The following is a 25,588-nucleotide window of genomic DNA, read 5'->3' as shown; positions in this document are numbered from 1 at the left end:
ATCAGAGTGTTTCACCTGTTTGTTCATCATCATTGTGTCTGCTTGCTTTTAGATGGGAGCAGAGCTGAAGCTGTCTTATGGATCAGATGGGGCACAGTGCTGTGGTATCGTAGTTAGCATGGCAGCCTCACAGCTGTCTGTTCGGACATGAGGCCAGCTGCCTGCGCAGACTGAGCAATATGAAGCTGTGTCTGCATCAACCAATCTGCTGGGGCTCACTCCTGTTACTGTTGAGATGTACCAGTATCCCCCTCTTGTCTCCTCTCAAGAATTAAAATAGATCAACACATCTACAGGAAACTTACAAATGCTTTGGTCTTTTATGACTACCACAGTATCTCGATTATCTAATCCTCTGAACTTGAAATAATGAGATAAGTCATTAAATGTGTCTCTTCTATTGAGTTTGAATTAAATACTTCAAACATTAACTTTTCAGTTGGCTTTTTTGAACTTTTTGAGTTCAGTCAAAAAAACGTATTTAAAACCTGTGTAATTTTTGTTGCAGCAGCCATGATTTCACCTCGTGATCTCACCATCCCATCCAATTCTGTTGGAAGAACTAACAGAACTAACACTGGTGTTAAACTGCTGAACAAGCTTACATTTATATTATGTCCAACCACCCACTACACAGAGGATTCCTGGGTGGAGTCTGTGGAGCTCACACTTGGCAGGTGTGGGGAAACTCCCTCTGCAGCGATTAAACTCTCCTACATTTAGGAATCCTTCTGCAAATATTTCAGCAGATCAAACATGTAACTTCTCACTCATCTCGCACTAAATGTTCTGCTTTTCTGCCCTCCAAGTGATGGATTGGTTGCCTTTCTTTTGACAAAGTGCAGGTGAAAGGTGAGGTATTAAAAGCTGTCAGAGCACTAAGCTGGCGTTGAGGCAAGGTAACGTGTTGAGAAACAGGAGGAGTGAAGGCGCTGGTGGTCTGGACCTGTGTAAACACAGTAAGTGTCGGGCCATTGTGTGCGAAAACATGCCTTAGATACAAGAGACTCAACTCCGTTTGCTCCTTGGAGCAATTCATGTGGGACTAGACAGCGTGGTGGTGCTGCATCCTCCTTCTTCCACTTATCTCACACCTATTCTCACCACACACAATCAGCCCGAGCACCGAGGAAAATCCCAGCAGAGTAATGACAGGAAAGTTTTTTGTTCTGGCTTCTTAGTGGAATCTGTAAGTGCTGACAGGAGAGACTACTTAACAACAGGAGCTCTTAAAATCAAACAGGACACGCTCAGTGTTTAATTTTGTGGCAACATACCTGAGAGCTTGCCCTGACTCATCACGCCCTCAGAGCTCTGTGGCACACCTCGCCGTGGGAATGATACTCAGCCCGTCTCTGTTTGAACAGCTTGATTCCACTTTCCCTGTGCTGCCATTCCCACCGGAGCACTGGCTGGAGACCCAGCGGTCACAGCAACGCTGGCTGCAGTCCCAGCTCCTCTTTCAGCTCTGTTCGCGTGTCAGACCGTTCCCCACCATGTCCCTCATCAGCATCAGTGTGTGACTGTGTGTGAGGGGGGCGCAGTGTCAGAGGTTCCAGATGCATGTTATCACCCATAACGAATGGGCTGATCAGAACTTATCAGCCCATTCGTACGGGCCAGTAGGTGCCTCCTCTGCCTACTCGCTAACAGCTAACAGCTAGCTAAGTTGCTACTTTCAGCAGCTTCGTACATTATTGTGGTTAGGGTTAGGGCTGGATAACGGGTGGGGAGTTTAGGTTACAGTTAGCTAACACAATACAGCTAGCTATTCGCTAAGTTATGCTCGCTAATAAATCAAAATCTAAAACTTCGATCCTCCCATGTTAACTCTGCTGGTTAAATCATCCGAGCCGTGATCAACCTTACGGATAAATGACGACGACCTACTGCACCTATTCACCGCTGCCAGCAGGTAGATGGGCACCTACCGGCTCATACGTATGGGCTGATAACCACTGATAATGACCATTGAATGGCGCGATAATGTCCAAAGCGGCTCGCTGAACTCCCATTTAGGAGGGTTAACTATGATAGTACCTGCAGTAACCAATAAATCTGGTCCCAGTAATTGTGATCATGGCCCTGTTTGGACGGAGCTGCCTGCAGGTGTCCTCTGGACTCAGTCTCATCTTTTCAGTCACGCACCAGCGTTCGCAGCCCGTTGTCAACACCCCCTGTTCGTGTCAGAAAACAAAAGCTGTGAGCGTCCCCACTAAACATCGCCTCTGGGGCAACTGGGACAACACCTCTAAAGCAAACAGGCTTACCTGGCCTTTAGAGCAGCAGCATAATGCCCAGCCTTTGTCTGCTCCCGTCCTCCACCCTCACTCTGCTGCTTCACAACAGGTGCTGCTCAAAGTTGCTTTTCTCCGTCATTGTGTCCAAAGCCCACATCTTTTTATTTGCCCTCCTCTCTGACTTTGTAGGTGACTCTCTCTAAACGGACTCTGCCTTTTCCACTTTGTGGTGCAGTGAAAGCACGGCTTAGTAAGTGTACATGTGCTTGTGCTTGTCTTTGTGCCAGGACGCAGGCTCTTCCTGTGAGAAGTAACACTGCACTGTCTGCTCCTGTTTTCACCACTGGACAAAGATGAAGACACACTGTGATGGTTGGACGACAAGTACCCTCGTTTTCACAGTTAGGAAATAATCAGTCTTCTGATGTGATAAAGATTCACTAGGAAGCCACTGCAACTGTGGAAAATCAATGTACCAATGCAGATCGTAGGATGGAGTGTTCACTCAGGGCCTCTGTTTATTTCCTTATGAGGCAAAGGATGGAATTTGGATTTGTTGGTCTTAAGGCCTGGGGCTTTCCTGCCGGCTGGCCTTTTTCATGGCTCTGACGCAGCTCATCACAGTAAATATTCCACTCGCACTTTTTGTGCTACTGTATGTGGGACCAGAGCAGCCCACCTTCACTCCCACATCACCCGTCTCCTCTAACAGCTCTCCTTTAGTCAAATACTGGGATTTGGTTGCTGGGAAACACAAGTCAGATCCTTACGCTTGCTTAGACAAATCAAAGACCAACTATTCACAGCTGCCATTAGGTGGAGAGATCAGTGTTGTTCAGGTCACTTACTGTAAGGTCATGAATTATTGGATGCAGCAGTTGTCATCAGGACTGTTGTGTAATAGGTCTGTTCATCATATCGGCAGGTAATCTGTGTCTTCAACCTTCCAGGTGATGATCAAACTCAACTCGCTGACAGAGTTCATATGGAATTGGCCTTTTACATGTTGAAGGAGGATTTAATGTTTCTCTGACGTCAGGCCTCTCACATTCTTGTGACTTATTTGAAGTTTACTTGTTCTTACAGTTTGCGTAAACACAATAAATCTGAGGCAGAATGAAGAGATAAAAGACAACTAAAAGAAAGAAAGGCAAACATGTCAGTAAGCACTAACGGTGATCCTCAGAGCAGATGAGCCGACATCCATCAATCACGTAGGTGATAGAGGTGCAGCAGCGAACAGCTCATAGAATCATGAGAGTGCAAACATGATTACTGACAGAAACACAAAAGGAGGTTTAGCATGGCCCTGTCTCAGCTGTGTGAGTTCTAGTGGAACAGCCATGTGCACAGAGGGTGGGCGTGTGACAGTGTGACCACTCAACCCCCACAAGCCGGAGTTTCCTTTATTCTTGTGCTTTTCAATCCTGACCCAGTTTAGGGGACAAAGCCTCATCCATGCATGATAATGACCTCTTTAATTAATTGGACAGCCTAAATGTTGTTCCGTGCATCTTGGTACACTGACAGTGTGGCAGCCTAATAATCCGTTTTCTGCTGTCTTCGCCTGTGCTTCACCTCCTCGCTGAATCTTTAAGCTTATTGTCCTTGACATGCAACCCTGCACAGACTGATTAGGCCATATGTCCTGCTCCTTGCAGCCAGAGGGGGGTGCTGTTCCCCTGTGCTGGCGTAGGTTGTGTTGCTGGCTATTACTCTGATGTTTGTTGTGTCGGCAGCAGTGGACAGGCATCTGTTTCTTAAGCTAATTCTGCGTTGGCTACAATATATCTGTCACTGGGTATCTAACCCCTCAAAGCTTTCCAAAGTGAGAGGCTTACCCCGAGACCTCCACCGCGTTCAGTTCATCTTGTCACTTTTATTTTGGTAATCTGTCCAAACAGATTTTCTGTAAAAGAAAGTAAGTGCTTTAAACAACAGTGCAACAGGTCTACGAGGCAGCAAGGAGTCCCCAGATCCTGGATCTGATTAGAATGACACACAAGAAGCCTGGAGGGGATGGAGCATTACCATCAATTAGCATCACTTAACATTTTTCTGTCGCTCATCCATAAATAATGCTGAAATCATTTACCACCATAGCACAGTTTTAGACTTGGCTGTTTGTCTATTGGTGCCATTAGAGAGAAGCCATGAGAGGTTTATTTTGAAAAGTCCCAAACAAAGGTGACATATCAACAAGCTTCTGTCTAACATGTCCAAGTTGTGTTTGCTTTGCTTTGATTGTTGCTATCTGGTCCTTGTATCCAGTGAGCATCCCTGTTCGTGCCCATTAGAGCCATGTTGCTCATTCCTCTGTCTACCAGTGTGTCTCTGTATATGTAGCTGGCACAATCCATGGCTGCATGTGAAGAATGATGACAGGTATTTAACAAGAGGCATATTTTCAGACTAAATTGAGTGAATTATAGATACATTAAGGTTGTATAGTATAGATAAACTGGCAAAGTATTTTCCTCAGATGTTTTAGGTATATGTCCTGTATTGTCATTTTGTGAGGAGTTAAGAAGCTGGTTTAGTTCTTGTGTCCGGTTTACACAGGTTCATGGTTGTTCTTACTGAAGTATTCAACATGTCAAAGAGGATGTAGATAATGTGGAAAAACAGGGCAGCTCCTCTTGGCCTTAAAGAAATGTCAGCTGCAGCCAACAATCATCTCACTGCATCAAGGTGTTAGTTTCAGAATGAGCTGCAGCGGTTATCAGTGTCTTTTTGCTGAGACTTTCCTATTTTATGTCCTTTTCATGTGAAGTAAACAAAGACTTCAAGCGAGTCTTCATTGTTACCACAGCTATGTTCTGTTCTGTTACAGACTGTAGTATCACTCATTAGGTGGTAACTTTCCCACAGAAACACATTTTGCTTTGATGAATACGTGTCTTGTCGCACTAATAAACCTGATGAGGGTGTCAACTTCTGAAGTGTACAAACCAAACACAGGATTCCCCAAAGCTAACACTGGTGTCATCTGAACAAAACCATCCCTGCACACTCTCACCTGCTACACACACACTCTGACAGAGCAGCGGGACAAACACACGCAGGGAGACAAGAACAAACAAGGGAGTGGAGCAGCCAGCTTACGGAGCTCCCTCTCACCTTTGTGTTTGCTTCACTGTCTGCGTGTGCGTGTGTGTGTGTGTTTGCACATAGCTGGCTGTTTGCTCTCCTAGCCTGCCTGACAGCTGTCTCTCAGCTAAAGCCCAGTCCAGTTTGGCCTTTTAGCAGTAATGACACACATGATGGAAAAATAAGAAGCTTAATTTGTTGTCAGGTCTTTGACTCATTGACTTTGAGGAACTGCTGTACTAATAGCTTTTCTTTCTCCTATTTACAATGTTCTTTTCTTACATTCACAAATACATCATTAATAGTATTTGTTCTACTTTATTGTCCTGGACTAATAGCAACATTCAGTAGTTCATATTACCAATGGATTGACTAAATATTTTCCTTTAACTTCTATCTAACTTTTTTCTACCTCACACCACAGTGATCACATCAGCCAGTTCCTGTCCTGCTACTGTACATCCCACTAGTTACCTGTGAGGTCCTTGCCTGAATTCTGATCTGTTGTGAACCGTGGCCTGCATCTAAACGTCTACCTCTGGATCTTCTACAACTCACTCCTGTTACAGATTGTGTCCTGCACTCCTATGTGTGAGCAGATTGTTAGAGGTTTCTATACTAAGGTGACCTATGAAGAAATCTTTGTGTGAAAGACAGGCGCAAACATGTCAGCAGTGTCCATGCTTCAAGCTGTGCTTCACTGATGTCTGTCTCCAGCGTAGAGTAACCATATCTACATGTTCCCGTAATGAAACTAAGGATTTATGAACTTTTAGCCATCTTCATATTCACTTTTCTCTAAGCTGGAAACATGGATCATCAACTGATCTTGATTGACACTGATCCATACATGACCATGTCATTGGATGTGCACATCTGATTCATTTGTTTTTGTGGGAGGGTTACAGTCGACTGTTTATAACACTATTAGCAAAGATACACATGGTAAACGCACCCACTCATCGTCGGGCTTCACTCGGGTCATCTTTGGGCTTTCTCCTCCATGTGTGTGTGTGTGTGTGTGGATGTGCTACAGGTTCATATGAATGGTTGGATATTTTTGTACAAGCAAACATTTGGAAAATCAGTAATTTGACTGAATGATTCTTATCACATCTTGGATTTCATATTTATTGAATGACTTTCTAAGGGATTCCACGGGAGATGAAGCCCCACCCCTCATGCTGCAGGACATACTGTCCTGATTCAAGTTATCAGACATCTCAGAGTGAGATGAGTGCCAGTGATTTGCCACAGAGGTCACTTCCTACACTGCAGCTGCTTGTACTGTAGCACACTCCTCATCCAGCTCCTTCAACCATAGTTACACATCTGTTGTACGCAGATGTGTTTCCTTGACAGAAAGCTTATTAACTGCAATTTAACTGTGCTTGGACTTGATCTGAGGAGTTACAGTAAAAAGGAGGCAGTTGAAGGGGAAGTGTGAGACTCGAGGCCCTGGGGCTGGAGGATGTGGGATAAGACCCGCAGCACTGCTCGCCCTTCCTGGCCTGATATTTGCTGCACACTAAACAAACACAGATGACTCCAATCTTATTGTGCTGTATACGTTCACAAACATGCTGCACACTCATTTCAAACAGTACGGAAGGTGCTAATGACCTGTTTTGTTAACAGAAACCTTTCCTGCGAGTGGAGGATCCACCTCAGAACAGATTTGTCCTGTGGATTCTGTGTTTCCTTCATGAAGATGTTAAAACACAGATCCTTTACTTTAGATGTGTGAATGTAGCTGAGGAGGTGGGACCGGTGGTTGGAGCCACATTGAATGAGGTCAGCTGCAGGGCTGCGGGGACCTGTGTGCACCAGGGGGTGAATGACTAGACGAGTCAAAGCAGAATAAACAATACTAAAAGGCCAACATTACTCCAGTTTCCACACCATTGTGGAGACTAATTATTCCACAGCAGTGATGGTCCTCAGCCTTGTCCCTGTCATCAGACATCAGTCAGTCTCCTACTCTATGTGACCAAAGCCATCTTGTTACGTTAGCATGACCTGTACTGTAAGTGTTTCCTCCCGGAGCTTCTGTCCTCATGCAGTTCTCAATCCAACCTAATGGGATCACCCTTTAAATACCCTTTGAAACAGCTCCGCTAACAGGATGTGCGACCCGCTCTCCGGCCGTTTCTCCCATCAACCTGGCTGCTCTGCGTTAAGTAGACACCTGATTTGATGATCAAGCTTTGGGGGATCGTCACAGCCTAAGCCAGGAGGAGATGAGCCACAAATCACCTGCTAAGACTCTTTGGAGTCAGAGCTGACGACCTAAATCCCCAAGTTTACCTTTCTTACCTGTGCTCCGTGTTCTTAGGCTGCGCTCGCATCGCAGGAAGCAGCCAAGCTGGCCTTTGTAGGACACAGGCCTGGTAATCCAACACCTGGTGTCCAGATTTACTGGGGCTGTGATGCAAGGGCATGGCCTGTGCTTTTACACCTCAGCTGCTCGAGGCGAGAGCGGTGCTTGATTAGGATGTCTGTCTATTTACAGTATCAGTTCTTTTAGTCATCTCAAGTCATGAGTCCTCATGTGTTACAGTGTGTGACCTTTGGAGGGTTTGATCTGAGCATATTGCTGCTAAATAAACACTGCTGTGAGCTCAGGGTTGTCTTGACTTGTTTGTCCAGAATCTGAACAATACAGACAACCTACTGTATGTTTATTTCCAGTGGGTGTTTGTTTCTCTCTTACTGAAGTATTGTAACATTGTTCTGTACATGGACAACTGTGTTTGGGTCGATCCATATGAGACTTTGCACGCTCTGACAGAGTGCGATGTGACGCACTCCGCCTCTCACCCAGGCTTTCTTTAGCCACTTAATCACCTTCAAGAGGATTGTTCCTCCTTTGGCTAACTTGCTTGTCAGCGGCATGTGATCCCTGTTAAACTACTTAACCAAATAAGCATTTGATCCAGAGCAGGCTGGAAGTTAAAGATGCTCTAAGAAGCTCTAAGAAACTGATTACAGACTTAATGTAAGACCAACATTTCAGTTTGACCGCCTGGTCATGTGACTCCCACCTTGTCCATGTGTAGCTGTTGACATGGATTATTGTAGATATTGTTATTATTGTAGATGTTATTTTTCCTGCTGGATCAGCTTCCACCATCTACACATAGATACATGTGGTCAGTGGAGTTGGCCTCATTCCACAGCTTGGTAATTATTAGACACAACCGGTGTCTACGGTGATAATGGTTTATTGTAAATATGTTAAAATGACAGTCACACATCGCTACAGACAGACGGAAACAACCCATGTTTAGCAAATCTGTTTTTCTTATTAGTAATATTGTTTCCTTTAATTTAACAGACTTGTTATATTGTATTTGTAATCACATGAATGATGTATTTTACTGCATTTGAAAACAAAGACAGCTGCAGTTGTGTCCCAGCTAGTAACTGGTTTCATCCAGTAGAGGGTGGAAATGCTCCAGTAGCCTCATGATATGGATGCATGACACGCCTTACTGCTCCATAGCTCCCATCTACAGGCTGGCGGCACAGGTCCATTTTCCTCTGAATCTGCATCTTTGTGAGTTTGTTACGGGAATGACCCACAAACCGTGATGACTCTGGTTAGGGTGGGGTCAAAGGTCATGGTGCCAGACATTCAATAGTGTCTGGCCAAGTGAACGAGGGCGCAAGAAAAATTCAGGGAACCAAAGGGTTCATCTCAAAAGCAGCTGAGCTGAGAGACAGACGGACAAACAGTAACAGTGATGTTTTCTGTTTATAATGAGCATGTTAACTCACATACTCCATCTTTTTGATTCTTATTAACATTAAAATAAAAGTGTCACAGATCAGAACACACATGCATCCTTTGTATTCATTTATTATTTATATATAATATTCTTGATTGCAGGGATTCATTTTACTATTCACAATATTCATGTAGCAATAAATCTATAAATAAATGGTGTAGGTGTCATAAAACAACATGTTGTAAAACATGAATAGTGATATTTGAATGAAATCAAATACATGAAACCATCATTTTAGAGGATAGACCTCAATTACCAAGCATCATTTAAGAACTGCTTTAGTTTATTTAGAAGGAATTATATGGTGTGTCACTTATCAGTTATCTTTCACACCAAAAAGCTGCATGCAGCATATGGGAGTTGTTTTATTCGCTTTACTAGAAGTGGTTAAACACTTCAGACGTAATCCTGTAGATGTCAGACAGATCCAGATCCAGTCTGGGAACAGAGCCTGTCTTAACAGGATGTTGTTACTGTATGTTGTTTGATAATCACATCTATCTACACGTAAACCATACCCATTTATCTACTCATCTTTTAGTTAACAAACACCATTGAACGTCACAGAGCAATGAAAGAGGGAGGGTGCAGCGGCTGAAGAAGGAAAGTGTTTCTGGCAGCATGTAGCTAAAACGTTCCTCCGACAGCTGAAATGTGCTGCTGGCTTTCTAATTCTAGTTCACGGTCAGGTGCTAAATAATAAATCATAGGTCAGTGTTAAAATGTCTTCTGCTTTGTCTTGTTGTCAGCTGCCAGAGTTGCCAACAAAGCCTCAGTAACTTCATTCCTTTTTCACTTTATCCCACAGTGAGTAATATGTGTATATGGTCCAAGGCTTTTTATTTCTTTCAGTGTATTTTGATAATAATTATACTGTAAATGTTTGTGTTCCTCAGCAGTGTATTTTGTGCCTCACTGTATGATTTGACCCTCTAAACAAGAGTACGTCTAGAAGAGAGGCTGAGAAGGATGTCATGGCATACTGTATCTGTGATACAGACACAACTCAACTCAACAGAACTTAGTGTAGGAACGGTTCCCATCCATGAAGCCCCTCCCACCCAGAGCATGAGACATGCACATTTGTGCCCACAGATACTGTATGTTTGAAATGTACTCAGTATTTCTAGTGATTGATAGAACTGATGAACTGCAGCGTGGCCGACCTGCGCGTTTGATGACTGGCATGTTCATGGTTGTTGGCACAATGTGAGCCTGTACGTGTGGATGCTAACCTGAAGGAGCCAAATGAGAAAACTCAAGTCTAATCGTCCTTTCCACTGCATGTGGGTCAAATCAAAATCATCCACTAATTGACTATTTACAGGGCTCAAGGAAAGCCCTAATGGACTTGATATTAAATCCCTTCATTTAATGTAGAACCCGGCTCTTTTACAAGACGGGCGAGTTAAGCCTGCCAGCGTGCTGGAATGGGACGGCCCGGCCCAGGCGGCTGTTAGATGGGATTATGTGGGACAGTGGGGAAGGGCCGTGCAACGCAGGGGAGAGGGAAATGGCCAGATTTATTCTCAATGACTTCCAGATGGACTGCTTTCACTGAGATATGTAGTGAGCTTGGTTAACATGTGCTCCATAAGGGGCTTAGACTGGGCTTCTTCCTAATGAGAGCGAGTGGGCTTTTATGTGGAAAGTTAGATAACATAAATTTCAATATGCCTGCCTGCCCTTTAATGTAGATTAGAGCTAAGACTGTTAAAGCAATGCCTGCAGCCTTTGGCTGGAGGGAAAGAAGACGACCTTACTGGAAACTAGCACAGGACAATTGCTACTTCACATACATACATATACAAAGCAGGTCACACATTGAAACGTTCTGTTTGTAAAGCTAACTGTGAGACCACACAGCTCTTTAAAGGGTTCACTTCAAGCTCATTCAGGCGTTGATATGTGAAGTGGCCACTTCAACCTATGATCTCTAGTTCACAAAGTGAATGTGCAGTACATTTTTGAAATTATTATTAAGAGTAGTTTGTTTAATCTGCTATAGACCTCAAGTGCCACCACACCTGATCTCTTCAATAAACTGGCAAATTCAAAATCATTTTTCATTGTGTTTTTGTGCTTAAAGGTTCTAATCCAGTCGTCCATGATGTGTGATTGAGTGGGTCAATTTAAAGGACGTTTAAATGACATTGTTGACTGTTCTCTGCTGTTTTCTTCGTAGCTGGAGATTTGTTGATTGGAGCAGGAGCTCTCACCAAAGACCCTCTTGATGTGAAATGCATCAGCAGCTGAAACAAAGAACGAGGTGCTGACACGAACCAGGACCTGAGCCGTCAGCATAACTCATGATCTAATGAGAGCTTTGTGTGAGAGAAAACAGTGCCCCAATGCTGCTGGACTCATCCCACTGTCTCCACATTCTTTACCTTGAAGTAGCACAAGTAGATGCTGCGATGCTGAATGGAGGCATGGGTCACAAATTATGAGGCATAGACTTAAAGAAAGAAAATTTGCTCCACAAACTTTTACAGACTCCTCAACAGCTGATACTGTAACATAAAAGAACAGAATCTATGTGGCTCTATGTGAAGACAGCTCATTTCTTAGCAGAAGACTTTTAATATTCAAGTATTGAGAGCTATTGATTTCGTCTTCAGTCATGTGCTGCACATTTACAAGTAAGATCAACCTGCTGAAATGTGAACGCTGAGCATAAGACGTCAATCGTTCAGGACTTCAGATGCACGAAAACAAGCGCCTGAGCGCTGCTGTGAGAAGCCACAGTAGATCTGGTGCAGGTCTCCAGTCACTAGCTCCATGAAGGTGTTAGTGATGTGTGCTGATCAGCTGCATTGCAGCAACTAAAGGGATGAAGCTGCTTCCTCTGTGTCCTGTTCAGGCTGCTGGTTGGACGTCAGTGGGACCCTGCTCCACAGTGACGCCTTCCTGGCTCCCATCTGGTTCTGCCTTAGAGCTCTTCGATGTCCCTTTTAACCTGAATGTTTGAAGATTAGAGCCAAGATTTTACAACTAAGCCCGGTAGGACGGTTTACTTATCGTAACTCATGGACACAAGAAATCCCGGACGTCCAGTCTCAGTAAGCCCCACTGCTGGGCAGGCACAAACACAACACATCCTCTGTCCTGCTGCTGCTGGGAGGTTTCTGCTGAGATGCTCAGCCACAATCAAGCACCACACTCTGCATAGCGAGACTATGAAACCATGACTTTATTTCAAATGTCAGGTTATTTTACAAAAGCTGGAGAAGTACTGTAACTGGTACAAGTTACTGGCAAACTTAAATTTCGGTATGTAGGAGTTTACATGTTTTAACACATAAAATGAATTAGAGCCTTTGGAAGGAGCAGTAAACGGGCCCAGGTCTGTTTTCATGGAGGCCATGTTTCAAACCATCACTGCATTTAAGTAGTAGCTTGTATTTGCTGAAGTTATAGCATCATTGTTTCCAAACAGGCAGCTCGTTTTTCAGAATGGTTACTGGGTGTGTCTATGATCACCAGTAATGTCTGGTGTTAATGTGTTAAGGTGAGGAAGGGCTCCAGGGTCTTAGATAGCAAAGAGGTTCTGCACCATAGGATGAGTGGTGGATGACAGCAGGGAGCGGTGGGGGTGCTCACATGGTTATGGTCATTAATCACCTCACTGTAACATCAGCTCTTCTCCTCAGTGCAGTGCTCCGTGGCCCTTTCCCACACTGGGCGAGAACGCCCTGATTCATTTGTGGATTTTAGATTGAGAACAGGTTGATCCACATTAGCTGTCAGTCCAGTGCGCCGCTGCACTGCTCAGCTCCCCTTGGTATGGGTACGACGGCTCCCGCACACACAGACCGCTTGATGTGGGATAGGCTGAGGAATCTCTGTGGGGCCGGAACGGAGAGCTTGGGTTTTTATGGTGCAGCGCCTGCTGCCCTGGCCGCTCTCGGGACCCTGGAGCAGCTGGGGAGCATGATGTGGAGGAGGCTGCGTGTATGACGGGTAGACCCCTCTGGAGAGGAGCACAGCTGTAGACGCCCACGTCCGCCTGCGGCCTCGGCACCATGGGCGGCGCGGGCTGTGAGGCGGCGCTGAAGTGGGCAGAGAAGGGCTGGTACGGAATCCCCTCCACGCTGTAGCGAGGGTAGGGCTGCACAGAGGCCCACATGTTGCAGTTTAGGGAAGGGGAGTTGGCTGGGTCACCCGGTTCTGCTGCTCCCGGGCCAGACTCTGCCTCCACGCTGCCGTACATGCAGGCTTCCCTGGACGTCAGTGCCTCGGCGCAGAAAGAATGAGGCAGGAGAGAGGATTCACAAGAATGAGCTGAACAAAAGAAATGCTCCTCTGAGGCGGTGGGCGACGTCTCCAGGTATGAGCGCTTGCATCCCAGCTCCACACGGCTGTTATCTGAGGGGAGACAGTCATCAGCAGGGTCAAGGAGCCAGTGACTGGGAGCAGCGATCACCCACCTCTGTGTTTGAAGCAGTGGTACAGCAGGCTGGGCTCTCTGCTCTGAGGGAAGTGAGTGGACGTGGGGTCCTCTGAGGGAGGAAGCCCACTGTCATACTGGTAGCTGGACAGGACCTGGCTGTGGCCCGTTAGGACTCCTGCTGTGAGCTTCCCTGCCAGGCTGTGTGAGGACAGGAGCCTTTGACGGACCATGTTCTTTGTGATTAGGGGATATTCCTTCCTGTGCATCAGCAGCAGCAGCAGCAGGAGAGACACAGGTTTACTGTTCACACTGCAGAACTAACTGATGAACACTAGATCAACATGACACATATCCAGCGGCCACATGCTACATGCTTCCATCATGCTGTCCGGCCTACTCTGTGTAAATTTACCCCTGGAGTCTCGAAACACGCAGATCGCCTTCTTCACTGCCGCGGAACCCTTTGGCAAATGGATTGTTTTCTATCTTCAGTTGTGTAATCTAGAAATAAAGCCATTAAAGCTCTCTTTAATTTGTTAGTCTTCAAACACAGGTGTAGATGACACTAGAGGCTGACAGTGGCAGGCAACACTCCCACTATATACTGACCTTGTGGTTTTGGTACGAGGTCACAGAGATGAAGGCGGTCTCGTGGAAGACGTGGGTACAGTAGGCAGTGTTCTGGGAGCCAAAGGCATTGTTTTCATCAGCTTTGAGTATGTGCAGCCTCGGCTGATACTTGTGCATAGAGTTCAGGATGATCTTAGGAGGAAAAAGCCAACACGGTTCATTTCAAAGGTGTGGATCCCAAGCAGCATCCACTCAGGAGTGGAGAAGGACCACACCAGGCTGGAAAAGCAAATGGAAGAGCATTGTGCGACTAATTTGGTTTCTGGTCAACGGGTGAGTGTGATTATTTCGAAGAACAGAAGCCTTTCAGAGAGGAAGAGCCTATGAGCAGAGGTTCAATATGGTGGAACAACAGAGGAACTAAAGCGTCTACAGTTTATATTAAGATCATCAAATCTTTAGAAACAGCATGTGTGTGATACCATAGCTCTGGGCTGAGGAGCACTGATGACCCGAGGGTGACTGTGTGTGATGGATGCAATATGTGGGCAGCGTTACGGCATCATATGCTACGTGCAGACAACGTGTTTCTGGGAAGAAGAAGAAGATCAATCACAACATGGCTTCCCAGACATGGGCCCGGTGCTGAAGTGGCCTGATGCAGTGCAGGAAACGTTGGGCTCCGCTGCAGTCCTGCACCGGCTGAACCTCCAGCAGCATCTCACGTGCTTCACTATGTAGGCCTTCATACTGTGGCTTTCTCTGGACAGAGGTTCTTTCCAGGGTGACATGGAACTCCAAGTGACAAAATAAAATATGTGATGCTGTAGCCCCATTAGGCTACTTGCCTCCACAGAGGAGCTCGGTAGCTCCCATTCCAGGTTCTGGAAGCAGCCCTCTGCTTAAAGACCAGGCTTAGAGGTGCTCTTGTGCTCCTCACTGCTGCTGCCACGTGGAACTTTATACAGTCTGTCTGAAACCAAAGTGAGCCTTTTGTTGGGACTTGGCTGTGACCAAAGTGGCATTTACAGTATGGAGGATACAGTATTAATTCAGTCTTATCTCTCAAGGTACTTGAGACTGGACACAACTAAAACCCACGCAAAGCAATCTGTAAATCGTAGCCAATCAGTAGCAAATAGTCCCATAAACAAAAACCTCCAGAACCAGGCTCGCTTGTTCACTCACTCACTCACTCACTCACTCACTCACTCACTCACTCACTCACTCACTCACTCACTCACTCACTCACTCACTCACTCACTCACTCACTCACTCTTTTTTACTGAACATTACAACCTTACTGTACTTCAGACAATCAGTGATGGCTTGCCGTCAGATTTCACCTCCGTCACATAGATATGGCTGTTGTGCGTGTGTGGATCATGCTCAGCGTTGGCTCACTGGCATCAGACTTCTCACCTCCGCCTGGTGCTCAGTGAGGCGTTAGCAGCAGCAGGCTGGGTCAGCCCAGTGCAGCCCTGTCAGGGCTCATAAGAATCAATCTGCACCTTGGCTGGCCTCCTTGCAGCCCAGACGCTCTCATGAGGAGCCCTCTCCTCCAGGGGGCTCCCAAGCAGAGCTAAGCTGAGGCTGGAGACAGAGATAAGCCCCGGGTTGACCTCTGGCTGCTCTGCTGTCTGGGGTGATACTGGAGACTCTTGGGCGAGACTGTTTGAATGGAGTGATCAGGGACACATTCCTGAGAACACTCAATCTGCTTTGATACCAGCCAACAGCATGTGATAGGCTGTGCTGGTAATCTATATTAGAAAATGAAGGTGATTATGACAGACCTGCTCGTGCAGCTGGATGTTGGTAAAGAGCATAGGAAGTGAGAGCATGGCTAATGTCCGAACCCTGTGCCACTGATTATAGACTGAAACACCTCAGCTCTGTTCCAGTGTAGCTTGCTCTGAACCCTCTTAAGGCTAGTGGCAGTGAATCTATGTCACATGCTAGAGTCCATATTCTTCCCCAGGGGAGCAAGGAGCTAATGTTTGCATATCATTAGTAATGAATGGGAAATCCTTCTACAGCTTGTAGCTCCTGCTCTGGCGTCATCTGGGCTCCGCCTGGACGATGACTGGCTCTATCCTCATTACTCGCCCTTATCACTGGCCAGGCACTCAACACAAGCTGACAGCAGGCTTCGCCACTGATCTGAGAGGTTATGAATCTAATGAGCCTGCGCACTGATGGGATGGCTTCACACAAGCTATGCCAGAGTCCCCCTGGGGAACGCTGCCACAGTCGCACTCCTCACCTTGGCCTCCACACTCCCCGTCTTATGCTCCGATGACACCACCTCCAACAACCTGTAGAATACCTGGATAGTACAGATGGGCTTTAGGGACTCACATGGCCAAACGTGTCCAGGTGATTGTTGGTTAGTTTGAGCTTCTGAAACGATATCAGCTGCCGCATCCAGTGGGCGCCGGTGGCCGGGGAGTCCGGGTGCACGTACAGTCTCCCTGGCATGGCTGGCTCCGCCTTTCCAGCCACCATCCTGAAACACATGCAGAGACGTTCCTCTAGATCCATGTGCATGTTCCCCACATGGCTATATACCCCACTAGCCCTGTGAGGCTTCGCGTCAGCCTTGACTTCTAAAAGTGGCTGACCGTGGTTTGCACACCCACCACTTGTTGTCACAGAACTTGTAGCGGTGGTCATCAGCTGGAACAATGTCAATCAGCAGGATGTACTTGGTTTTGGAGTTCATCTTGCTCACTTTGACCTTGTAGCTGGGAAACATCCTCCTGTAAAGAATTAGAAGTGAAGCCATTAATCACCTAATCCTTATATTATCTCTTAGGGAGAATAACCTGACTTTACTTGTTACTAAGCCTCATTTCAAATACAGCAAATAGAGGTTTAGAATTTCTGTTTCTACATTTTAAGCTGAAAACGCTGCATATTTTAGATCTTCTTCCAGTTGGACCTAATAACTCTTGTTTGTCTTGGTTTGTCTTTGTTCCAGGTATTTCAGATAAAGCTCAGATTAGCTCAGTGCAGCTTTTTGTTCCTAGGGGACTGGTGCATGCGAGGTCACATAAAGATCATGGGGCTGCTTGTCTTCCTCAGCATTATGTGGATGAAGCCTACTTCTACCCTGATCACACGTCCACACCACAGACAAGCACCTCTTTGCTTGAGACTGTGCTGACGTTTATTTGGGAGAAGACTGAAACTCTCTCACTGAGATCCCATAAAAAGTTTGGAAATTCACCAGTCCCATATTTACATGGCTCAAAACTAAAAGGCATCATTTGCTAATATAACGGCCAAGGTCATAAAAGCTCATAAAGCCGGCTACCTCTGCCGACCTCCTCTGGGAAACAAAACTGCTTTCATCTCATCTGCACCAAAGGAGACTTTGCAAAAGACTCTATTCCCCATAAAGCTCTAAGTGGTTTTTAATGGCAGCCCAGATTGGACAACAGTTTAGACAGTTGACTTGTTGTTGCTCAAAAGGCCTGCAGTTTATCTGTGGCTGCTGCCATGGCAACGTGTTCAAACACTCAGGGAAGCCTCGTATGCTTTCTGAGAGGATGATGTGGCCTCTTCATACTCGCTGTTTTGACTGGTGCAAATGACCGTCTTCAAAGGCTTGTAGTGCCTGACACCATCTGATCATGTTACTGTAAATACTCCCTCACACAGAGCCAGAAAGAGAGGGAGAGAGGAGGATGGGGATTGAGGGCAGGTAATTCAAATCTCTCTCTTAGGCTTCAAATCCAATCAGAAGCAGAGATCAGTTCTGGTATTATCCTCACTGAGAGATGGGTTAATCCAAGAGGTACGTTCAAATCAGCCTCTGCTCATCTCACACAACACAGATGCAGCAGATGGACGGCTCCTTGGATTCCTTCTAATGCAGACTTTCACTTGTACTACTGCGCATATACGTTCTTATTGAACAAAGAACTGATGTCATGAAACTTGTCTTCATTCATTGAGATACTACCTGCATCAGACCAACAGCCAGCACATGTTAGGATCCTGTCAGGGTTTATCTACAGTTAAATGAGGTTTTAGCTGTTTAGAACAGGCACAGAACAGCAGACAGAACCAGCTGCCAGAGACGAGCTGTGGTACTGGTACTGTGGTACTGGTACTGTGGTACTGGTACTGTGGTACCAGACTGGACACTGTGTGAGGCAGGAGTGAGTGATGTCATTCTCACGCTTCCAGACACTTCACCTTGTTAGGATTGTTTCTACAGCTGTAAGTAGGTCACACTCACTGTAGAGATGATGACATGTACTATGTGTTGTAGTTTCTAACTTTAGGGTTAGGCTTGTTCCAGTGGTAAAAGCATTAGTGTCCCAGGCTCCATGCAGCCGTGGAGCAGGCAGCGCTAAGGTTGGACTCACAAAGTCTGTGATGTCCCTCCTCCAGCTTTACTCCTCTCAAGTTTTCTGTATTCTTAATCTGTATTTTAACTTTAAATATTAAAAATGAATCTCCCTTTTAAAGTGACTGAAGCTTGACAAGCTTGAACGTGTGTGTGTGAGGCTGATCTGTGATTACACATGCACACATTAAACTGTAAACTGGAACTTTGCTGGGTTAACGTCTGCAGAAATGCTGTAAACCAAGGGAAGGAATTCCCACAGGACTGCAGCAACAGGTCTGACGTACTGCTCATACCCCCATCTTAGGGTGAGCATGAGAAATGAACGTCAGAGTGTATGTATGATATCACTGTCAGGGCGCGTGTGTGTGTTTCTATGCCCAGCCAGCTGTTTCTCCTAACAGCCCCACATGTGTAGGCCCTCCACGGATCCATTCCCTCCCTGGGAATCTTCAGTACCAGTGAGATCAAAAGGCGCCCAGGGCGGGTGGAGGGGATGATGAAGCGCTACAAGCTAACAGACTCAGCCTATTGTGGGCGCCAGATTCCTCTTATCAAGTCAGCACGGCCGTGTTGACGGGCTGTGTATAGAGGGAGAGCCGCCCTGGATGCATGGAGGAGGGAGTATCACGCCTGGACAATGACACTCACAATAACAAGTCTTCTAGGCTCAGTGGGAACCAGTATGATTCACTGGATGACAGCCTGCTGGTTCTGCGTCTGTCTCTCTTCCTCTGCCGCCTCTGCTCTGACAGACGCTGCAGACGATGGCAGCTCCTCCTCTGGCTTCTTCGCATGCACAGCATTTAGCCTGATGAGCTGCTACAAAACAAAGCTAATCCTACTTCTATGCTTCAAGAGGAGGCTTCAAACATACATACGTTTTCCTCTTGACCTTTGACCTTTCACTTACATAGACAATCAGGAGGCCCCTCATCACTTCACAGAATTCAGATTGTTGTCTCTTCTAACTAGTGATCTTAACTGAATCTATGGTGTAATTATTAATGTGATACTTAAAGTTGCTGAAGCAGAACTGTCCCCAGAAACTTACAGTTTAGCTCATCACGGTACAAATGATATTTAAATACAGTACTTAAATATGAAAAGTCTGTTTACAGTAGATATTAGTTGCATCTGTGTAACTGATTTTCAAGGCAGGATTTTAACTGAAGCAGCAGCGCTTGTCTGGTTTCATAAGTTTGGGGCATTGACATGTCTCACTAACTTGAAGCCCATAGTCGTATTTGATTTCCAGTGTTCAGGCTGGCGGCGGCAGCTTTCGCTCAAATTTTTGATTTGATTTTCAACAGAACACAACTTAATTACTTCAGGACACACATTTTGCATCTGATTCCTGGACCTGCTCTGGACATGAATTTGACTGAACTGAAGGATGCTTATGTCCAGGTGAAGTGCAGACGGTTATACCAGATTTGGCCTAATACCATATGAACATGAACTATTCATAACCCATGTGAATAATTGAGTCTGGTTAGATATCATGTAAAGCTGCAGAGCTGCAGCTGTAGACAGGTTCCCAGCACAGCTGCGTGGCTAAAGCTCACAGCCCGTCAAAGGGCTTTAAGAATTCAGAGCCCACTTTATCAGCCGGACAGGGGGAAGCCCATCTCTTACAGATATGCAGCCTTAGAGGAAAAATATGGCGACAATCTACATTTTTTACTGGGAAAACAATCCCCAAGGAATGAAAGGTGGAGGTCGGCGTGAGAGTGTACTCCTTCTCTGGTTAATGTCCAAAGGCCTCAGTGTTTAATCCACAGGCCGCATTAATCCATCAGATCAGCAGTTGTTGTTGTTTTCAATTACGCCGTCACTACCTTGTACAGTGTTACAGAGTCTGCTACGTGATGGGTGACACATGGTCACTGTGATTAATAAAGGATAAGTATTTAATTTCTGTCTCATTTCCAGCACAACTCATTGTGTGCTACAGACTACAATATATATATATATATATATATATATATATATAATATATATATATATTATAATATATATATTAGATATATATATATAGATAGATATATAGAGATAGATAGATAGATAGATAGATAGATAGATATAGATATATATAGATATATTGAAAAAATATATAAAAAATAATAATATGTGTATATATATAATATGGTCATATCATATCATAGTATGTGTGTGATATCTTTTTTCAGGCCATATATATATATATAATATATATATATATATATATATATATATATATATATATATATATATATATATATATATATATATATATATATTATATATATATATATATATATTTTTTTTTTTTTTTTTTTTCTTATGGGCCATATATATATGAACACACGTTTCTTCACTAACCTTCCTGCTTTGGTAATGATCATCTCTGTGCTGGCCTCGTGGAACTTCTTCCACAGTTCTCTCTCATGGAGCACCACCTTAATGTTCTCGATGTTCTGAGGAGCAGAGCACACAACATCTTTTAGAAATTGCATATGGAGAAAAACAATTCACAATTCCTGTTTCTTCAGCAGAAGTGTCTGGCCTCCATGTGTACCTGTTCGGACTCACTGGAGCTGGGAATGGCCGGTGCTGTGGACAGGCCCGGGGGGAGATCTGTCTGTGCGCCGCTCTGGACGCGGCTTGTGCAGTCATCGGTTCCAGCTGAAGCCTTCTCCTGCAGCATTGCTGTAACATCCAACCAACACTGAGTTGAACCAGCACGCACAGGACTGGACACAAGGGTTCAGCAAACACCAGCCTTCACGTTTAACTGTGCTGTTATTTCCCTCCTAGCTTTCAGCTACTTATTATGTTTTACTGTCTGATTTTACTTCTATCCCATGACAAATACAGAAAATACTGGAGAATACTTGCATAGACGCAGTTTAATGCTTTTTTGACAGCAACAGTGGAGAGGAAAAACTCCCTCTCTAACGAGGAAGAAACCTCCAGCAGAACCAGACTGGATGTGGGCGGCCATCTGCCTCGACCGGTTGGGGTGAGAGGATAGAAAGATAGAAAAGCACAGCAACAGCAACAACAAGCAACAACAGAGCACAGGCAGGATGGTTGGATCCACAGCTGCCCATTACATTCTATCTTCATGCAGCTACAGCAGCTGCAGCTCAGTCTTACAGATATTACAGTATTTTATATATTTTATATTATACTATCCTGTTGTTCCGTGCAGCTGCTGTTGTAGTAAAATGTCCGATATTATTAATATTACACATATATATTTAGCACTAATAAGTAAGCTGAGAAAAAAAGCTCTGTTGAAACGGGATTTAAAGTTAGAAAATGATTTATTCAGCGTGTTTGTACAAACAGAAACTCTTCTTTTTGGACTGGACTCGATCCTCAGACACAGTTGCTGCTCCTTGTGAGGAAGTCTGGCAAAAGTGGAACGTGGCTCCTAATAAGTCGTAAGATTCAAGGAGGCACGAATGGAATCTCATAGTCATACAGTACAAACATGCGTTTACACAACCAAAGACAAAATTGACACCATTACTCAGCGTCATTATTACTTTTTATACTGAGGATTGTCTGTGGTCAGCAGAAACCTTCACTTATTCACTTAGAGTCACAGCGTCAGTTCGTTCTGTTCATTGTTGCCTCACACGTGAAGAAGTCACTACATTTTCTGGGAATTCTGTATTGTCTGGGTATTCTGTCATTTTCCAGATTTCCAGTGGGCCCAGAACTACAACAAAGCGGCTGTAAAGAGTAATACTGGGCGGGTTTGAATTTTAAAAGCAACACACACACAGTTAAAACAAGCCGTCTGCTGCTGCTCCGGGTTCCAGGCCTACCAGCTGCTGGCGTCCGCGTGAGGCAGCGCACAATGGTTCAACTAAAGTATTTCTGCTTTAATTATTACAAGAGCAGTTTAGGTAAATAACACCTTAAACTGCCACGTTCCTTATTCCCACTGCAAGTGATACAGATTGGCTGTAAGTTCTCACGACTCCCCTAAAACTTTATAGCATTCTCAATTATCTTAACTACCAATCTTGGTAGCTGTGGCCAAATCAAGGAGGTGCAGCCTTCTTCTGTGTTCCTCTGGGTTACCCCCCCCCCACCACCACCCCCACCCCCACCCCCCACACACACCATGTGTCACTATAAACACAGGATGACCACTCTCTCAGCCATGAAAGTGCAGCGGCGGTGTTCGGTGTAAACCGATGGAGCCGTTTGTGAAAGCTAATAAAGATAAGGACTGAGAGGAGCCGGCGACGTGGCCGTCGCTGGTCCTGCAGCTCACGCAAGCTGTGGACGTCCAGTCAGAAATAATCATTTACACGCATATTGGCAGCTGTGCAGATAACAATGAGATAACCTGTCATGAAGCCGCTTGGATTAGATGTGTGGTTGTGCCCACTGCTCTGATTACAACATGACCAATTTACTTTCTTGTGGTCCAGAAGCACAGGCTGCCTGGTCCACATCTACAGACTCAGTGTAAAGCCTTGCCTCCGTTAAGCACATTATTTAAATCCATTCTGCAGCTCCACAGAAGGTGCTGCACAGATTATGAAAATGCAAATATGCCGTAAAGAAGAAAAAGAAGAAGAAGAAGAAGAAGAAGAAGAAGAAGAAGAAGAAGAAGAAGAAGAAGAAGAAGAAGAAAGAAGAAGAAGAAGAAGAAGAAGAAGAAGAAGAAGAAGAAGAAGAAGAAGAAGAAGAAGAAGAAGAAGAAGAAGAAGAAGAAGAAATGAACTGTGTGTCAGCTTCGCTCATCGGCCGCCATTTTGTGTCTGCAGCTTTAACAAGACCACCAAACTGTGAAGGGCTGAATCGGTATAAACAACAATTCATATAACTGAATAAATACTTTAAATAAAAAACATAGCATGTACAATGCATGCAGCGTTCTTACACAAATTCTAAAATCTGAGGGACAGATGCAAGCTGAGGCCTAGTCTTGTTTACGAGCTGAACCACAGTGACCTCCACAAAGGTCACAGCGACTTCACCAAAAGCCTCTTCTTCACATTCGTTCCATAGAAAATTTATATGAGGGTCATAAAATAAGTATAAACGTCCTGCAATAACTGTGTAGTCTAACAACAGCAATAATAAGTAAGAATCCTGTATCACAATATCCAAAATATACATCATTTTGTTTAATTAAGTTTTGTCAGTGTGAAGTCAGTGTTTTAACTCACATTTTACATTAGACAAAACTTTTATTTTTCATTTTATGATTGTAACATTTTTACAGTTATTACCATACTATAAAATAAAACAGCTACAATACTAATACATAATAATAAATAATACAATAAATAAAACAAAAGACAAAAAAACTGTAAGACCACTTGTCAACAAACAAAGCGGCTGTGAGGCTCTAGTCTGCTTTGCTGCTACGCATAATTGTGGGCATCACTGTCACATTCAAATCTTCCGTTTCAGATCGTCAGTTGAGCCACTAATTTTGCCCCCCAAACAAAGTCTAATTCTCCCGCCTGAAGCAGACTGCGCCGTTTACAAGCAAGCAGATAATCAGAAGATAATCTAATATTTACAGTGCCGCTAATCAGCAGCACAGACGTGTGTCCACTGTACCTCAGCCAGTCAGCTATCATCTGCTTAAATCCATCCTGCGCGCCGCAGCTCAGCAGACAGCGGCTGTTTCCCTTTCTAGCCTCTGCACGTGGCCTCTGAGCGCGGGACCCGGAGATGCTGCGGTAGCGGCGGCTCCACGCTGGCCTCGCCTGCCGTAGTGCTCCCGAGCTGCGTTTAATGCCTGTGCGCCGCTCGCTCTGAGGCAAGAGCTCAGTGGGACGTTTTCTTTAAATCGCAGGCACGCGCGCGAGCGCGCGCATACGCCGTTCCCAGTGATGCGTGGTGTGAAGCCAGCGGAGATGTGTCCCCGCTCCTCGCCTCCGTGGCGCTGACTTTGCGCCGGGGCGGAGGGGGCTCCCAGGCGCACTGCGCTCTGGACCTGGACCTGGACCCCCACCATCACTGACCTGGGATCCGTTTAACAAAGACAAGAGTGCGGTGTTGGTCCGTCATGGGTGACCTGCTGATCATGTCATGACTCCGGGTCATTAGGTGCGGCTGCACCTCAGGACGTCTTTTACCTGCGTCGACTCGCGTAACTGTCGACTTTAAGAGTGGCTCATGAATCAAAAGCCGCTACAACAACATCGGCCAAAAAGAACTTCTTCGCTGTGAAATCAATGAATAAAATAAAACGTAGTAAAACAATACCACTAATTAAAACAATATACCTCATTAAAACGGATTTTTGAAATTGGCAGCGAATAGCGCGTGCGTGAAGATGGAGGCCTGCTGTGGCTTCCACAGCCTGAACACATGGCGGCTGTTGCGTCAAATAGTACCAGCGGTCCGGGCCGAAACACTCAGAGTGGATTCTTATTTTTCATGTAACATTTAATCTGTTGTCAGCCACCGTGTTCTTAAAAGGCACAATTTTAGCAATTAATAATAATTTTACAATTACAATTCAGGTTGTAGCTTTTATTTTTGGCAAACTTCGGAACGTCTTTCGTGGAACTTGAACAACTACGGAGCTGAATCTGCTCAAGGAAAAAAAAAATAAAAACAATAAAAACCTGAAACTAAATTAAACTGTCTGATAATCGAATTAGAATAATATTGAAAAGGGATTAACTAATAAGCATGACGATCTTTATAAGTCTTTGCGTACGTTTGTAGATTAATAGTCCATCATCATCATCATCCTCATCCTCATCATCATCATCGTCATCATCACCACCAAAATAGCGCAGAAGTCGCCTAGTGTTTGCGGGTGAAATACGTGCTTGTGGTTTTACACTAAGTGAAGCACAAGCATGCAGTGCGTCCATAAATCAGATGCCAGTGTAACTTATATATAATATATATCTATTGGCGACATGCACCGTTTGTCACTGAGTGCGCGCTGCTGACACACGCTCCAAAGTTTGTCCAACTGTTGAAAGTGCAGATTGATCTGTTGCTGCCTGCTTCATTTTCAACTTTAACCCCCCCACACACACTCATACACACTCACACACACATCCTCCACAGGACCTCCACTGACATAATGCCTTCCCTAGCCCCTTACAGTACTCTACTCCTAACCATCACAACTAAAGGCAGATGTCGAACCCTTGTTCTA

General features: G+C 45.0%; 2 protein-coding genes across 4 annotated transcripts in view; one reads left to right on the top strand and one right to left on the bottom strand.

The window, feature by feature from the left end:
- The window catches only part of brip1 (BRCA1 interacting helicase 1), a 60,975-nt gene extending 49,189 nt beyond the window's left edge, over nucleotides 1-11,786 (top strand). Inside the window, exon 23 of one of the 2 annotated variants that reach the window (XR_003788014.3) lies at nucleotides 53-376. Coding sequence is in view for 1 of the 2 variants with exons in the window: in XM_029171887.3 (XP_029027720.1) it covers nucleotides 11,307-11,377 (71 nt within the window). In the remaining variant the exon portion in view is untranslated. Of the gene's footprint in view, nucleotides 1-52; nucleotides 377-11,306 lie in introns of those variants that run through there. The other variant, XM_029171887.3, reaches the window with a different exon arrangement.
- A 419-nt stretch (nucleotides 11,787-12,205) lies between these two features.
- On the bottom strand, nucleotides 12,206-25,588 carry tbx4 (T-box transcription factor 4). 2 transcript variants are annotated; one of them, XM_029172500.3, is made up of 9 exons: nucleotides 24,025-25,588; nucleotides 21,005-21,135; nucleotides 20,809-20,903; nucleotides 16,727-16,846; nucleotides 16,446-16,593; nucleotides 14,124-14,276; nucleotides 13,927-14,015; nucleotides 13,552-13,772; nucleotides 12,206-13,489 (listed from the first exon to the last, which is right to left on the bottom strand). In XM_029172500.3, exons 2-9 carry the CDS (start codon nucleotides 21,131-21,133, stop codon nucleotides 12,861-12,863), a joined length of 1,584 nt encoding a protein of 527 aa, XP_029028333.1. In that variant the 5' UTR covers nucleotides 21,134-21,135; nucleotides 24,025-25,588; the 3' UTR covers nucleotides 12,206-12,860. The 2 variants fall into 2 exon arrangements, with proteins under 2 accessions (XP_029028333.1, XP_029028332.1); XM_029172499.3 differs by lacking the exon at nucleotides 24,025-25,588 and having other exon boundaries at nucleotides 21,005-22,526.

Source organism: Betta splendens, chromosome 13 (assembly GCF_900634795.4).
Source record: "Betta splendens chromosome 13, fBetSpl5.4, whole genome shotgun sequence".
NCBI lineage: Eukaryota > Metazoa > Chordata > Actinopteri > Anabantiformes > Osphronemidae > Betta > Betta splendens.
The sequence above is the reverse complement of the archived record's forward strand: the minus strand, read 5'-3'. Positions and strand labels throughout refer to the sequence as shown.

What these genes read in the sequence shown, in the direction of transcription:
- tbx4 (XM_029172500.3), bottom strand. Translation starts at nt 21,133, where the DNA reads ATGCTGCAGGAGAAGGCTTCAGCTGGAACCGATGACTGCACAAGCCGC. An exon ending in GCTCCAGTGAGTCCGAACAG is followed by an intron (nt 20,904 to 21,004) that starts GTACACATGGAG and finishes TCTGCTCCTCAG; the next exon opens with AACATCGAGAACATTAAGGT. An exon ending in CGTGTTTCGAGACTCCAGGG is followed by an intron (nt 13,773 to 13,926) that starts GTAAATTTACAC and finishes GCTGATGCACAG; the next exon opens with GAAGGAATATCCCCTAATCA.